At 51.5% G+C, this 15,430-nt stretch overlaps 1 protein-coding gene across 1 annotated transcript in view; it reads left to right on the top strand.

The window, feature by feature from the left end:
- The window catches only part of ITGB5 (integrin subunit beta 5), a 111,894-nt gene extending 106,496 nt beyond the window's left edge, over positions 1-5,398 (top strand). Inside the window, exons 12-15 of the mRNA XM_052653972.1 lie at positions 148-251; positions 2,501-2,620; positions 3,922-4,088; positions 4,719-5,398. Of these exons, the coding sequence (XP_052509932.1) occupies positions 148-251; positions 2,501-2,620; positions 3,922-4,088; positions 4,719-4,814 (487 nt within the window). The 3' untranslated portion in view covers positions 4,815-5,398. The remainder of the gene's footprint in view (positions 1-147; positions 252-2,500; positions 2,621-3,921; positions 4,089-4,718) is intronic.
- The last annotated feature ends 10,032 nt before the right edge of the window (positions 5,399-15,430 follow it).

Genomic DNA, 15,430 nt, shown 5'->3' with positions numbered 1-15,430 from the left:
TAGGGCTGAGCAGCTGAAGATGGGAGAAGTTAAAGCTTCGAGGGCCTGAAGGAGGGCTGGGATCTGCACTCCTGGGGCATGTACTCTGTTACATATGTGGGGCTGATCCACAGCATTTAACACCCATTTATCGCCTCTCTTCCAAAGAGACTGTGTCGAGTGCTTGCTGCTTCACTCAGGGAGCTCAGCTGACAACCAGACCTGCCAAAACCTGTGCAAGGATGAGGTGATCACACGGGTGGACACCATTGGTGAGTATGCCGAGTGGCCTGGGCAGCTGGCCCCCTTTGGATCCTGGCAGGGGACGTAGAGACTCTATCCTGTGGGGATGATCTTCAGGGCTGCCTGGCAGACAAGATGGTAGTTTTAGCCTTGAGTTAGGAAGTAGCCTCAGGTCCTTGGCCAGTCCTTGCTGGCTCCCCAAGAGGACTTGGGGTACCTGGGCTAGAGCACAGGTTCCAGGCTCTCCAGGGTATAAGACCCTCCCTGTTTATCAGTGTCTGTCCTGTCCCTGGGGCCAGTCCCTTCCTAGCCACATCTTCTCCCAGGCTTCCTGAGAAGTTGGTGTATTAATTAGAATAAGTACTGTTAGCTGCCACAACAAACATGCCTTGAACCTCAGTGACTTAACAAAATAGTTGGTTTGTCACTCACTGAAAGTGAAGATGTTCCTGGTTGACAGAGCCTCCGTTGGTCCTTCATGAGCCCAGATACCCTCTCAGTTTTGGTTCTACCCTCCCCCAGGTCCTCAGAATCCTCTCCATTGAGTCTACAAATGGGGAGGACAGAGGGAAGGATTGGATGGGAGGTTTACAAGGGCTGGACCTGGAAGGGTACATGTAACTTCCCCCCAGAATTCAGTCACCCGGCCACATTTACTGCAGGAATGGTGGGAAATGCCATCCAGGTGTGCCCAGGAAGCTGGGAAACCACGTTTGGTGCCCAGCTAGCCAGTCCCTGCCCCATTTGGCCTTAGCCCAGCACAGCTCTCTTGATGCTGCTGGCATAAGGCAAGGCAGAGCTTGCATTCTGTCCAGATGAACCCAGGATAGAATTCCTGCAGGTCTCTGCTCCTTGTTCTGCCTCCCTGGTCTTGACTGATGCTCTGGCCAAATCATGGCAGCCAAGTCATGAATGCCATCAGCGCATAGTCACTGAGCACCTACTGTGTGCCAGGGCTTGTACTCACCTGGGAGCCAATGGGAAGCCCCGCACCCACCCAGTCTGGCCTCTCATGCCAATTTTCCTGCCCTGCTTCTGCCTTGGGACTTGAGGCCTGGCTCGCAGCAAGTTCTGCCTGCAGACCTGGGCCATTGCCTCATGACTGGACACCCACATAAAGACAGGGCAGTGCCTCTTCTGACCCACTAACTCGCTCTGGAGCAAATGTTGCTGTTCACGCACAGCTGTGACCTGAATCAGCTGCTTCACAGAGAAAGTTTCTGTTCGAATTCAGCAGTTATCCTTCCTTCCTTCCCCCAGGCTTACACACACACACACACACACACACACACACAGAGCAGCTATCCTTCCTTCCTTCCCCCAGGCTTACACACACACACACGCATGCACGCACACACACGCTCACACACACACACATACACGCTCACACACACACACACTTGCTCACACTCAGCCAGACTGGGCTTACAGTTGGGGTTTGAGAGGAAAAGCCCAGGCCTCCGTGTCTGATAACCACTCAAAACTGTCTGGTCCTAGGTAGAGCCTCCTTTGAGCCACAGGCTTACAGAGGGTGGAGCTGGAAGGCGTTCCATGTCACAACATAACCTGGAGTTGTTACTCAGGACCCATGGGTCATTCCCTTATCACCCGCCTCCCTCTTACTTCACACTCTTCCCGGCTTCCTTCCCCCCAGAAATCAGTCTAACCCCGACCCAGGGAAGCCTTGGACTGTGGATAATGGCTCGGGGGTGGGGGGCGGGGAGGGTGACGCCTTCACCTCAGGTGACAGCCGTGTGGGGACAGCGGGTGTGAGGCAGCGTGAGGAAAGGAGCTGCTTCGCACGGGGAGCGAGGCAAGCAGTGTGCACCGTGCTGGGGGCTGGGAGTCTCTCGCTCGTCCCATCCCTCGTGGCCCTCTCTCGTTTCACGTCTCAGGACGGCACTGCCAGCTCTCGGCCTCTGCGGCTGGCTCTCCGGCAGGGGACTCGAGTGTGAGCCCTCGCTCGGGCCTCCGCGGGCAGCCGGCCAGCCCCTCCTTTCTCCAGTTCCACTGTCCTGTCCCGCCTGGCCATAGTGCGTCCTTCCCTCCCGCATCCCCACAGTGAGTGCTGCAGAGGCTCCCGTGCGTGGAAGGGAGTCTGCATCCCTGGGCCAGTCTAACTCAGCGCTGGGCCTGCATTCTTGAAATGAGAGACTCCCAGTCAGCCTCTCTGCACCCCTTTTCTTTGGGGGCAGGATTTGGCTCTTCACCCCACCCCTCGGTGGCTCTGAGTTACTCAGAGAGACACTCAGGACATTTCTGCTTGGTTTTCTTCCAGTGAAAGATGACCAGGAGGCTGTGCTTTGTTTCTACAAAACCGCCAAGGATTGTGTGATGATGTTCACCTACTCAGAGCTCCCCAGTGGGAAGTCCAACCTCACGGTCCTCAGGGAGCCAGGTGGGTGAGGCCTGGCCCCGTCTGCTCCCCCAGGGCTCTTGGTTTCTGAGGTATCACCCATCCTCTTCTCACCATCCTTTCCAAACTCCAGAGAGGGGAGGGACACAGTTCCCTGTGAAGATCAGGATCTGAGGCCTTCTCTACCTGACTGCTGTAGTTCAGAAGAAAGATGATTGTTCATCTGGGGACCGTCGTTGGGCCGGAGCTTGGGGGCTGTGACTGGAGGGAGTGGGAGTTATAGGAGGATGGGGTCCTGCCCTGGGGGAGTGCCTCATCTCAAAGGAAGGGGTACAGGCGTGACGGTAAGCACAAAACACACTTAACCTGCGTGGCTAACGACAGTGCGAGCGTGCATGGCAGGGCCGGACCATCAGGGCTAGAGTCAGGGCGCTCTGGGTGCGCGCACGGCCCTGGCTGGGCTGCCGCCTCCTGGAGTGGAGTCCAGGAAGGGCGCAGCGCTGTGCTAACATTCCGACATGTGCTGTGCCCAGCTGCTGAGGACGGCATGCTCTGACCCAGCAGGGACATTTCTGCCTCACGCTCTGGGCCTGGGGACCATTAGCCCTTTTCCTTGGGATAATTAGGGTTTCTGGTATGACCCCTTTTATTCTTTGGAGGAGGTTGGAGCGAGGTGAAGGTTCAGAAAAAGATCTGCTCTCTTGAGTTCACAGCATTGCAAACTGCTTCCACGTGAGGCCAGACCACATAACGTGCCTTCCCTAGGCAGAGGCAGAGGGAAAGGCTGTGGTCTCAGCCCAGGATGCACGCCTGAAGAATGAGGCTTTGTTTCCAAGCACTGTCTTTGTGGTTCTTTGAAAATAAGCACATTTGCTCCAAAGGCTGCACACTAAAGGCTTACAAATGTTGGCTGGCCCCCAGCCCAGCCCTTGTGGAATGGCTTCGTGAAACCTGCCGCCTGGTCTACTCCTGAAACCATTTACGTGAAAGTTGAGACGTGGTCCAGCATCCTGCATGGGAGGCAGGGCCGGGGTGGGGTGTGGGTGCTTCAAGTTGGGGGGATGCAGCTGTGCACAGGGTGTGTGGGGAAAAAGTGGAGCAGCCTCTGAGTTCTCTTGGACTTTGCCCTCGATTTGCTGTGTGGCCTTGGGACAGTCATCAGCCTTCTTTGAATCTTTTACTTCATGTGCATTGGAGAAGCCCGCCTGCCACCCACACCTCCCAGAAGCCATGTGAGGGTCTTATGAAGCACAGGAAGGCCTCTGGGGAGAGCTGGTGGGCCTGAGGTTGGAGTGGGGGCATAGTGATGCCGGCGGCTTGCTCACCGTGCTCTGGTCCTCCAGAGTGTGGGACCGCCCCCAGCGCCATGACCATCCTCCTGGCTGTGGTCGGCAGCATCCTCCTGACTGGGTTTGCACTTCTGGTCATCTGGAAGCTGCTCGTCACCATCCACGACCGGAGAGAGTTCGCCAAGTTCCAGAGTGAGCGATCCAGGGCCCGCTACGAAATGGTACGCCAGTGGGAAGCTGGAAGTGGGAAACATGTCAAGCTTAGGGGTCCAGTTGAGTTCAGGCAGAGGCCCCCTAACACCTTTAGCATTCAGAACAAAGAAGCAAAGCCTGAGGGGTGGTGTGTACCCAGTTCAGAACACGCTGCACAGAGCCCCACACCACGCCCAGGTCAGGAGGCTCATGAGCAGAGGTGCTGGGCACAGCCTGAGCAGGGGGAGTCTGGACAGTCTGGACACAGCCCAGGAGGGGACCCCACATACCCCTAGTCTATCGCAGTGTCTGTGTGTGCCTTGCTTCCCCAAGCAGACTGCTCGTCACCCAAGGACAGAGCACAGTGAGTGCCCCCTGAAGTCCTAGTTGGTTTCTGTGAAAACTGGAAGGGACTTTAGAGACCATCTGATGGACAAGGTCCCCCGTTTCAGAGATGGAGAGAGAAAGTTCAGGGAAGGGCAGGGCATTCCAGGCCAGGGGGTTGGAGGAGCACGTCTTGCAGCACAAGGCGGGCACCTCCACCTGCACGCTGAGCCCGCTGCCTTCCTGGTGGCTGACCCTGGAAGGCCTCCAGCCCTGTGTGTGTTCAAATGAGTGAATGAACTAACACATGTCCTCTTACCCTCCGTGTTCTCTAGGCTTCAAACCCTCTGTACAGAAAGCCCATCTCCACACACACTGTGGATTTCACTTTCAACAAGTTCAACAAATCGTACAATGGCACAGTGGACTGACAGCTCCTTCCCTTCAGAGGGCTGGAGGGGTGAGCGGCCAAGCCAGAGACTGACATGCTCTGGACAGCTGCTCGGCTTGATCACTGCTCCCTGCTCCACCGAGCGCAGAGACCTTCCGGCAAGTCCTGGCCAGGAGCCCGTGCAGGAAGGCGCCCGGCTGTGCCGGCTGGCCACCCCTCCAAGCCTGGCCGCAGTACTCTCGGCTCTCCTCAGCACGTCCAGCTTGTCGTCTCAATGAACTGCTGAGACGCGGGCCGCGTCCTCCTTCCGGGAGGGCTGGGCCTCAGATCTGGCCCCACGAGAAGGCTCTTGGGAATATCAAGGGTGTGTAAGATCCACAGTCTGGCTTCGCTCGTGTTGATCATGTTTGTATGAAATAAAATGATCGTGCATTTATGTATAGTTCTGATTCCCGAGAATTACCTGCCTGGTGTCTCTGCCTCACATGTGGGTGTTGGTGACGGGATTGAGACGCCTGTTGAAGGCATGTAGTTTGCAGAAGTCAGCTTTCTTCTGCCCGTGTTCATCTAGTACTTTTGTAACGAAAAGGAAAGAGATTGTTTGGGATTGAAAGTAAAGATTAAAACCGAAAGATTTTGTGTTTGACACTCTTCATGACTCTCCATGACACGCACTTACCTTTCTGAAGTCCCCAGCAGGGACACCACACAAGCCAGTCCAATACTCCAGACCAGGGCTTGTTCTACAGAGCTCCATGCAGTACTCCATTAGTGGCAGGGAGGGGGGCACTCCAGGGAGGGCTGAGCAGATGTCTTTGGACATTCCTAACTCTTACTTAGGTTCAGAACTGTGAAGATCGCCCCTCTGGCTTCTTTCCCATTTCCCAGGTGTTAGGCTGAAAATTGTGCAGATGAAGAAGGGTCAAGCTGTGGCTTCCACATAAAGTGACTTCTTGCACATTATAACAAGTTTCCTATCAGCTGTCCTTCCTGAAGGGCCCTTTAAGGTCTCTCTCTTAGCATATCTGAATCAAATTATCTGACCCTATCCCCTGTTTATAGATAAGGAAACTGATCGCTAGAGAAGGGATGGGGCTTTCCCACTAATGACAAGCTGGTACAAAGAGCAGGCCTCATAAGAAAAGGTACCTGCTCCTTTTTGCAACGTTTCTTTCACTAATCACTTAGCTGCTGCTGGCATCACTTCAAGGCTGTTGGGCTTTCATTCCAGAATCATCTGTTCTCAGCCTTGGACCAAATTCCCTGTACTTCATTTCAGCAAACGCTAAGACAAATGTCTATTAGTAAACAGCTGTATTTATTACTGGGGGCAAATAGGAACGGATCCTGTGTTTCCTTTGCCTTGTGTAATTAGGAGGAAACGGAGACCTTGCAACTTGGTGAGACTGCCTTAAATCCTTTTTTGGAATAAAGCCAAATGTAGGTAAATATACAAAATAGACACAGGGTGGTTTTGTGACTTTTCCAAACAGAGAAAAATACGATTTCAGAAGAAACGTTGGATTTCTCATTTGATTGTGGGTTTCCTGAAGACACGGTTAACTTGTTCAAAGTCTGATTTTCTACCAGGCGGTTCTGTAAGGGCACAGCAGCATTCTTGAGCCAGGGACAGAAAGGATGAATTGCTGCAGGCTTCCACCTGATGTGGAAGTTCGAGCTATTTCCTCAGTGACACCAGATGGCTGTTGCTCACAGTGCCCTGCTGCCCCCTGCTGGAGGCTCTGGGGACAGCTGTTCAGAGACCTGAGGAGATTCTGACCCAGTGTGTGATCCCCTTCCTTTCTTTTGGTGATTTGGCCAGGTCCTCACCGCCTCCTTTACCACAGGTAATGGAGCAGGAGCTGAGGGTGCTCTGACCTTTGCTCTGCCAAGCTCTCTCAAACCGAGGGCCCATTGTTGCTGGGCTGTGGAAGCACTCAGGTGAGAGTGAGCTGCAAAAGGACCTGCCGCTGTGTGGCCACCGGCGTGCCTGCAAGGACCACATACCTGGTGGCCTCTGGAAAACTCTCTACTGTTATCTGTTTGGACAGGTAATTAGTAATGAGTTTGTTGGAAGAGTGAGGGGTGGCTATTTACCTTTGTAATCAATCCTTGTTGACTTAATACAGATTTCCAAATGGTACTTTATTCATTTTTAACAAGGTTTCTAATTGCAAAAGTAGTACGTGGAAAAAATAAAAAAGAGATCAGAAAGAAAGTAAAAATCTTTTACAATCACAGCACACAGAGGCAACAACTCTTATCCTTTTTGTGGACAACATCTCAGTCTTTTCTCCCGTGCATGTATGTGTGATTTTAACCAAATCTGAATTATGCCGTCACTTTTCAAGAGGACTGGGGATTCTCATTCCACTTGGTTGACTAGTACTTAATCTTTAAAGTAACTAACAGCTGCCTCTCCTGAGGTGATAGTTTTTTAAACTTGCTTAATCAGGTTCAAAGCTGGCGGTGATTATCGTGAAACTCGTGGGGTGAATTTCAGGTAACAGCAAACAGGTGGGGAGATCAGCGGGGCGGAGAGACGGTCCTTTTTGTCGGTTCACACGACATCTCTTAATTGAATTGCTCCTCCCTCTCTGGAGGGCTGTCGTCGTGTGGGGCTCCTGTTGCTTCTGAGAAGGGCAGCCTGGCGAGCTCAGCTTCCTCGGGCCTTTGTGACTGGCTGGGATGGGGCAGCGGAGCGGAGGAGGACAGCTGCATGGAGGACACTCAGGAGGTAAGAGCCTCTGAAGCATCCTTATGGACGTGTGGGGCCTGTTTGGGAGTCTTTCTGGCTGCGGCTGACGGCATGCCTGGATACGGGGCTCAGAAGGCTTGGTGAGGTCTCTCCTGAGCTGACTTCTGTTTGCACCCAGCTCAGGGGATCCAGGCTTCCCAGGAAGGACGTGGTTCCATTCTGATCCTCAGAGAAGGATGTAAGTGAAGGCAGGACAATGAGGGAGACACTTGAGCAGGGGTGGTGCTGGGAAGGGAGAGCTCTCTTTCTCAGCCCCCAGGGCTCCTCCCACTGAGCTTGTGGCTTTAGGGGTGGTCACTGCCCAGCCGGCCTCAGCTGACAGCGCCACCTCCGGGACAGGCTGGTGATGTGTCTCAGTGAGACAGATGGTCTTCGTGTCCAGTTTGTGGCTCTGGAGTTCAGTGCTGGGACGTTCGAAGCCTCCTTTTGTCATACCATGGGAATGTATAATCTAACTTCGGCGTCTGGAATTTTTGCTGTTGGTTGTAATTGGTATCTTGATCATCAAGAGGCTGGGAACTAAACGCCAGGAAATGGAACCTACCTCCAATTCTTACTGAGATCCCTGTTTTCTCCAATGAACCCCACCCCCTCCATGACCCCCTCAATCCTTGCCTGTCTCCGCTACCACACACGCTTTCTGATCCTTCCGATGTCCTGCTCTGTAGTGCTTCATTTTAAGTGGCCTTGAATTCTTGTTGCAAACAGGCAAGCTCTAAGCTGTAGGTAACCATAGGGATGTGTGCTGCGGTGACCTTCGAAAGGAGTTCTTGGTCATATTGTGTTGGGGACACTTTTGGTGTTCTAGTGAACCTTTATTGGAATAAGGCTAATACATGTGTAAACAGGGGTCATACTAAAAAGCCTGGACCTGTTTATCAGGGCAGCTGGTTACTATTTACTTCAGAAACCCCTTGGAGTACTCGTCAATTACAGCCTCATTGGTTCTACCTGCATCGAATATCAAATGCCTGCAGTGAAAAACAGCCTCTCTTCACGTGACCCTCACAGTAGTCACACCTTGTGTTCAGGGAAGGTATTTCCCATCTTCCTAAGGAGCGAGTTGAGACCAGTCACTCTGGGAGAGGGTTGGCACGTGAGACCCCACCTCTAATTTGATGCCTTCTCCTCTGTGTTCATCTGGGAAAGCAGGGCTGTCAGTTCTTATCTCAGAACTCTGCTGTGTGACCAGAAGGCACACATGTCTACTGAAATTAAATAAGTGTGGATGAAGAGATTATGTCCCTTCCCCTCCCTCTTACGTCTTTTTCTCCCATTCCATCTCATCAGCAATCTCGGGTACATGTGTGTTCACCAAAAATCAAGGTGCTTTTTCTATTTAAAACTTGAGGGAAGATGACAACTGACACACACTTCATGATTCCTACCGAGTTCAGCACCAAAAGTTCAGCAGTTTAAAGACCTTTCCATGGAGATGACCATAGGTTGGTGCAGACGCTGGTTCAGGGCTCACCTCCCTGCTGGTTCAGCCAGCCCTGTGGGAATAGAATATTTGTATGAGCGGTTGTGTGTGTGGTTGATATTCCTATCCTCTCCTGTGTCCATACAACAGTATTTTTAAGAAACCTACAGTGAACAGAACACACCGTCAACTGAGGGTTGTGGGTTGCATCCCATGTGAGGATACCACGTGGGCAGCAGAGCTGGGCAGAGGTCCCAGGAGAGACGGGGAAGCCAGGGCTGCCTGCCTGCCAAGTGTCCCTGAGGGCTTGTTCCTGCTCAAGCCTCAGGGACTATAGGCTTGAGGTGGGAGACATCCCCTGACAGACCCAGAGAAGAAAGCAACAGTGGGGGGAGGGAGAGGGGAACGCTCCGGCCCAAAAGGAGACCACAGGGGCTTAGGGAAGTCAGGGCAGCAGGATGTGGAGGGTGAGAGTGGAAGAGGAAGTTATAAAAGAGGAAGGAGACCAGAGACATGAGGCTGTTTTTCCCTGAGCTAGTCTTTTTTTTGGCTGCGCTGGGCCTTCGTTGGTGTGTGGGCTCTTCTCCGGTTGCGGCGATCGGGGGCGGCTAGCTGTGGCGCAGGGGCCTCTCCTGTTGCCGAGCGCAGACTCGCAGGTGCACAGGCTCAGTAGGTGTGGCTCGTAGGCTCTAGAGCCTGGGTTTAACAGTGGTGCCCGTGGGCTTCGTTCCTCCGCTGCATGTGGAATCTTCTGGACCGGGGGAAGACCTGCACTGGCAGGTGGATTCTTACCCACCGAATCACCAGGGAAGTCCTCCCTGAGCAAATTCTATGAGGTCATCATTCAAGTGTGCAAAAAGCATTATTTTTAAAAAACTCGTCACCTCTACTTCAAGTGTCTGTTCAAGTGATGGGAGAAAACAAAGCCACTAAGTAAAGAGGGAGTGTCTTGTTAAGCACAGTCGTTCCAGGGTCTCCCGAGCCCCAGCCTGCAGGCTCAGTGCAGCAGCATGACGCTGGAGGCAGGTCCACAGAGCCGTCTGTGCACATGATGCCTGCTAAGAGGTCACTGCCCTTTCAGGACCATGTTCCTGCATGGCGGTGGAGAGAGCCTTCAGGTCCACCAGTCCTGTGTCTCAGTTAACTTCCAGGCCCTTTTCAGGGAAATGCGGCTTCTCCCTCACATTATCTGGAGCCACAGGCCGCCTCAGGCTCTGCCCCAGCCACACCTGGCCTCCAGGTCCACTGCCTCGCTCCGCGCCGGGGTTTCTGGCATCTCTGCTCTCCTGGGCCCCTCCTGGAAAGCGAGGCCCAGAGCTCCTCTGCTGTCTGCGTGTCGATTTCCCTCCCTCCCTGCCTGGAGTGGGGCGCCTGTGGCACAGCCTCCCCCAGGATCTGACTGTGCCCACCCCTCCACCTTCTGTTCCTCTCCCCAGGTCAGAACACTCCTCCCCACTCCCTTGGTGGGAAGGGGAGAGGCAAACGTTCTTCCAGACCAGTCCTTCTGCCAAGACCTTGAACTTTAAAAGTTAAAAAAATATTCTAATTGTTTTGTTTCTCTTTGTATTTCCATTGTGGCATTACTTTCCTGTGGCTCAGAGGCCAAGTGTGGGCTTGGAAGGGCTGTGGAGAAAACAGACTGTGGAGCAAAAAAAAAACCAAAAAACAAAATCACTTGATAATTCATACAAGGCCGGATTATGAACTTTAAATGCCCTAAGCCCTAAAAAAGATATGGCACCTCATGTTCTATAATCTAAAATAAAAGCAGCATTTAATAAGACGGCAGCTACTATTAAATAAAGAACCCCGAGGAGTCCTGATTTGCACCTCCCCCTTTTTAAAAAAAATGCCAGATTCCTTCAAAAAACATGTTTCAGTATCCTTGCTTCCTGGGCCTCTTAGCCTGTGCCTCAGTCAGGCGATGGTGTGCCCCAGCACTGATGGCACATATCATATCCGTCTGCTAAGGGGGGGAGGAAGCAAATGGCAGAGTCCATGGGTGACACACGGACTGATGCTGGTCTCTCTGCTGAAGCACAGTAGGCACACGAGAGCCAAGCAGCTGTTTGTCTTGGAGCGGTCACTGATAGCAGCCGAAGCTGAAGGCTGAAGGCAGGCAGGAAGCCTGAGTCTTGGTGGAATCAAGTTTTTGTCTTCCTGGTGGCCAGGCTAGATGTGGGGGAGCTGCAGCACGCCGTTGACTGTGTTAGTCAGCTATCGCTGCACAACCACCTCCGAGCCCCAAATTCCATGGCGCACAGGATGCGCATTTATTGCATACTCACAGGCGTGCGGACCGCGTGAGGCCCCTGTGCATCAGGCTGTGGAAGGCTGGTTTGGGCTCTGCTCCGTTTTTGTTCTCCTGGCGTGTGTGGGCTACTCAGGGATGTTCTTCTCATCGTGGTGGCAGACATGAAGGGGTGGGTGGAGGAAATGCGAGTCTAGGCTCAGAACTGGGACCCTGCCCCCTTCCCCCACATGCCATTGGCCAGAGAAGGTTACACAGCTGAGCCCACCAGTGGGGTGTGGAAATACTCTCCACCTCAAATGGGAGGAACTGATGAGTCATAAGGGAAAGTGCGTGGATTCAGGGGGGAAGGAAGGATGGGGATATCAGTAGCGCTGTCCCTTGTCTTGGCACTTACTGTTGAATCTTGGTAGCAGTGAAGCATGCGTCTCTGAGTTGTGACTGATGGTGTTACCGACCAAGGTTGTTTGGCCTCCTTAATCAATAGAAAGTGATCAGAGGCGAGACAAGAATTTCAGGCAAGGCTTTACTGGGGGCCTCTGCTGTTGCGGAGGGAGCAAGAACAAACAAGTGGGGAGTGAGCTTGTTGCTTATATGGGATGAAGGTACGGGTGTGTCCAGGGGGTTGGGTCAGAGAGCTGCTGTTCAGTCACTCAGTTGTGTGCGACTTTTTGTGACTCCATGGAATGCAGCACACCAGGCTTCCCTATCCTTCACCATCTCCCAGAGTTTACTGAAACTCATGTCCATTGAGTCAGTGATGCCATCCAATCATCATCCTCTGCCACCCCCCTTTTTCTCCCGCCTTTGATCTTTCCTAGCATCAGAGTCTTTTCCAATGAGTCAGCTCTTTGCATCAGGTGACCAAAGTATTAGAGCTTCAGCATCAGTCCTTCCAGTGAATATTCAGGGTTGATTTCCTTTAGGATTGATTGGTTTGATCTCGTTGCTGTCCAAGGGACTTTCAAGAATCTTCTCCAGCACCACAGTTAAAAAGCATCAGTTCTTTGGTGTTCAGCCTTCTTTATGGTACAACTCTCACACCCACATATGACTACTGGAAAAACCATACCTTTGACTAGATGGACCTTTGTTGGCAAAGTGATGTCCCTGCTTTTTAATATGCTGTCTAGGTTTGTCATAGTTTTTCTTCCAAGGAGGAATCATCTTTTAAGAATACACAGAAAAACTGTACAAAAAAATATCTTAATGACCCAGATAACCACAATGGTGTAGTTACTCACCTAGAGCCAGACATCCTGGAGTGTGAAGCCAAGTGGGCCTTAGGAAGCATTACTATGAACAAAGCTAGTGGAGGTGGTGGAATTCCAGCTGAGCTATTTAAAGTCTTAAAAGATGATGCTGTGAAAGTGCTGCACTCAATATGCCAGCAAATTTGGAAAACTCAGCAATGGTTTTATAGGACTGGAAAACGTCAGTTTTCATTTCAGTTCCAAAAAAGCCCACCCCTTTGTGGTGGTATGTGGGGCATGCACAGTACCCTGCTTTTGAGCTCCTGCTTTTGCTCCAGGCTCTTCAAAAGTGGAAGTTGGTTTTTTGGAGTCTCTTTGTATCTTTTGTCCATAATTTTTCCCCAGCTTCACGTTTGTTGTGCTTAGTTGTTCAGTCATGTCTGACTCTTTGCAACCCCATGGACTGTAGCCCACCAGGCTCCTCTGTCCATGGGGATTCTCCAGGCAAGAATACTGGACTGGGTTGCCATGCCCTCCTCCAGGGAATCTTCCCCACCCAGAGACTGAATCCAGGTCTCCCACGTTGCAGGCAGATTCTTTACTGTCTGAGCCACCAGGAAGCACCATGCATGCCGTTGTTTTTAGTCCCTTATGGTTTCTTTGTATTTTGTTGCTCAGGGAGAAGGGTGTCCGGGTGCAAGCATTGCGGCCCTGCAGCAAAGGGTCCCAGGCTGTCTCATTCCTGCCTGAGAGACTTCCACACACTTATTCTTAGGGGCTAAGGAGCTGAAGGTCTCTTCTGAAACTTCTTCCTGCTGGACAGAGGCTGCAGTCCCTAGCTTGCCCTAGAGGTGTAGAAGCCCCTCACTTAGCTGTTCCAGGGACCTCTAGGGAACTGAATCGTTTTCTTCTGTAATGGACTGAATTCCTTGAGCCATCATGATCCTTACTTCAAACTACTGGAACCTGAAAGATGCAAACTTAACCAAAAAGTTAAACAAGGGCTAAAAAGAACAACAATAGCTGTTAAAGAGCCTAGAAAGGGAAGGAGCCAGGTGAATTTTGGATTTCCTTAGCTGTTGACCAGACAAAGCTATTAATAAAATTGCCTGCCAAAATTATGAAGCCACTCTGTCTGAGCATATATTTCCTTAACATTAACTTTCATCTGTCCTGTCCCATTGATCCAAATGCAGCAGGAAGTATTAGTTATTGTGCAAACTCTGCTTTGTTCTGCCAGAAGGCAGTCAAGGGCAGGATGACTGTCAAGAACCACATCATCCAAGGAAACAGGAGAGGTCCCGGGATCCATTAAGGCTTCAACTAGGAGCCAGCCCGCTACGTCATTTTACTAGTCTGTTGTTGGTGCCTGCCTTTTGAATAGGTGTCTCAGGCCTTTCACTGGCTCACAGGTATACTGTTCTTCTGTTGTGATTCAAGGGGTTTCTGGATGTAAAAGCTTTAGTCTGGACAAATGTGCACAGCTAGATATCCCTTGCGGAGAAGGGCATGGCAACCCACTCCAGTATTCTTGCCTAGAGAACCCCATGGATGGAGGGGCCCGATGGGCTGCTGTCCACGGGGTCACACAGAGTCGGCCATGACTGAAGCAACTTAGCAGCAGCAGCAGCAGATATCCCTTGCAGTTTGACAGCAGTAGGGGTGGTTAAAAGTACTTTATAGAGACCCTTCCACTTTGGCAATAGCTAATCTTCAGGAGACCCCTCTTTCTAGGTTTAAAGAACTTGGTCCCTGGGTTTATTTGTGCAGAAACAGCTCCTTCTCTGTAGTTTAGTGGGAGCTGGAAGTGTGTTGTGGGCATAGTCCTAGACTGCCTTCTGAACTTGTCCTAGATTAATAATATATCTCAGGGCCTGATTCACGTCCTTACCCAGTAGAACGGCAGTAGTAAGACAAGGTCTCAGGCCACTCCTGGGGGTGACATGGACTCTGAGGAGTGCAATAGGAAGCAAGTTGGTCCAGGGTTCGAGTTTCTTGGCAGAGGTTTGCTGAGGTTTTCTTTAAAGTATGGTTCATTTTCTCTATTTTCCCTGAGGACTAGGGATGTCAAGAGGTTTGTGGCTCATAGTCTATCCCTAGGACCGTTGTGAGCCCCCGTGTGATATTTGCTGAAAGAGAAGACCCGCTATCACTCTGGAGGGACTTTGGAAGTCCAAACTGAGGAATTATTATCTTTTAAAAGGGACTTGCCAGGGCTTTCCTGGTGGCTCAGTGGTAAAGAATCCACCTGCCAATGCAGGAGACACAGCTTCAATCCCTGATCTGGGAAGATCCCACGTGCCTTGGAGAAACTAAGCCTGTGTACCACAACTATTGAGCCTGTACTCTAGAGCCACAGCTGCTGAAGCCTGTGTGCCCAGAGCCTGTGCTCCGCAACGAGAAAAGCTGCCACAATGAGAAGGCCTCCCGCCACCACTAGAGTAGTCCTCGCTCTCCACAACTGAAGTCCACGCAGCAACCAAGACCCAGCACAGCCAAAAATAAATGAATATTTTTTTTTAAAGGGACTTACTGACTTCCATAGCTTTTTCAAGTGAGGTGGGGAAGGCTTCAACCTATTCTGTGGAAGTATCAACAAACACCAGAAGATATCTGTGTACGGGTTGTGGGGGCATGTGAATGAAACCTAACTGCCAGTTTTCCCCCAGATGTGTCCCTTGGCATTGAATTGCCCTGACTTACAAAGAGCAGATTGGATAGGTCTGTGGGTTATTACAGGCACATAAATCATAGGAAGCATTACTTGTTTTTACTGTTCTTTTAAGCCCCTTCCCTTCTCTTCCCTTAAGCTTTTTGCATCAAGTTCCATAGTGCGTCCCTCCCATAGTGGCTGGCATCATGTAAGCTCTTAGTGAATTTCCATTGTTGAGTTTCAGGGATTAGAACCTTATCCTTCTTTTTATACCAACCTGTGCTTCTCTTCTCATAATCCCATTTTACCATTTTCTTTTTCCTGTGGGAAATACTAGGGAAGGCCAGGGAGTTCAGGGGGACCAATCACTAGATCTAT

This window comes from Budorcas taxicolor, chromosome 1 (genome assembly GCF_023091745.1).
Source record: "Budorcas taxicolor isolate Tak-1 chromosome 1, Takin1.1, whole genome shotgun sequence".
NCBI lineage: Eukaryota > Metazoa > Chordata > Mammalia > Artiodactyla > Bovidae > Budorcas > Budorcas taxicolor.
Note: the sequence above shows the minus strand (reverse complement) of the source record. Positions and strands in the feature narration are given on the sequence as shown.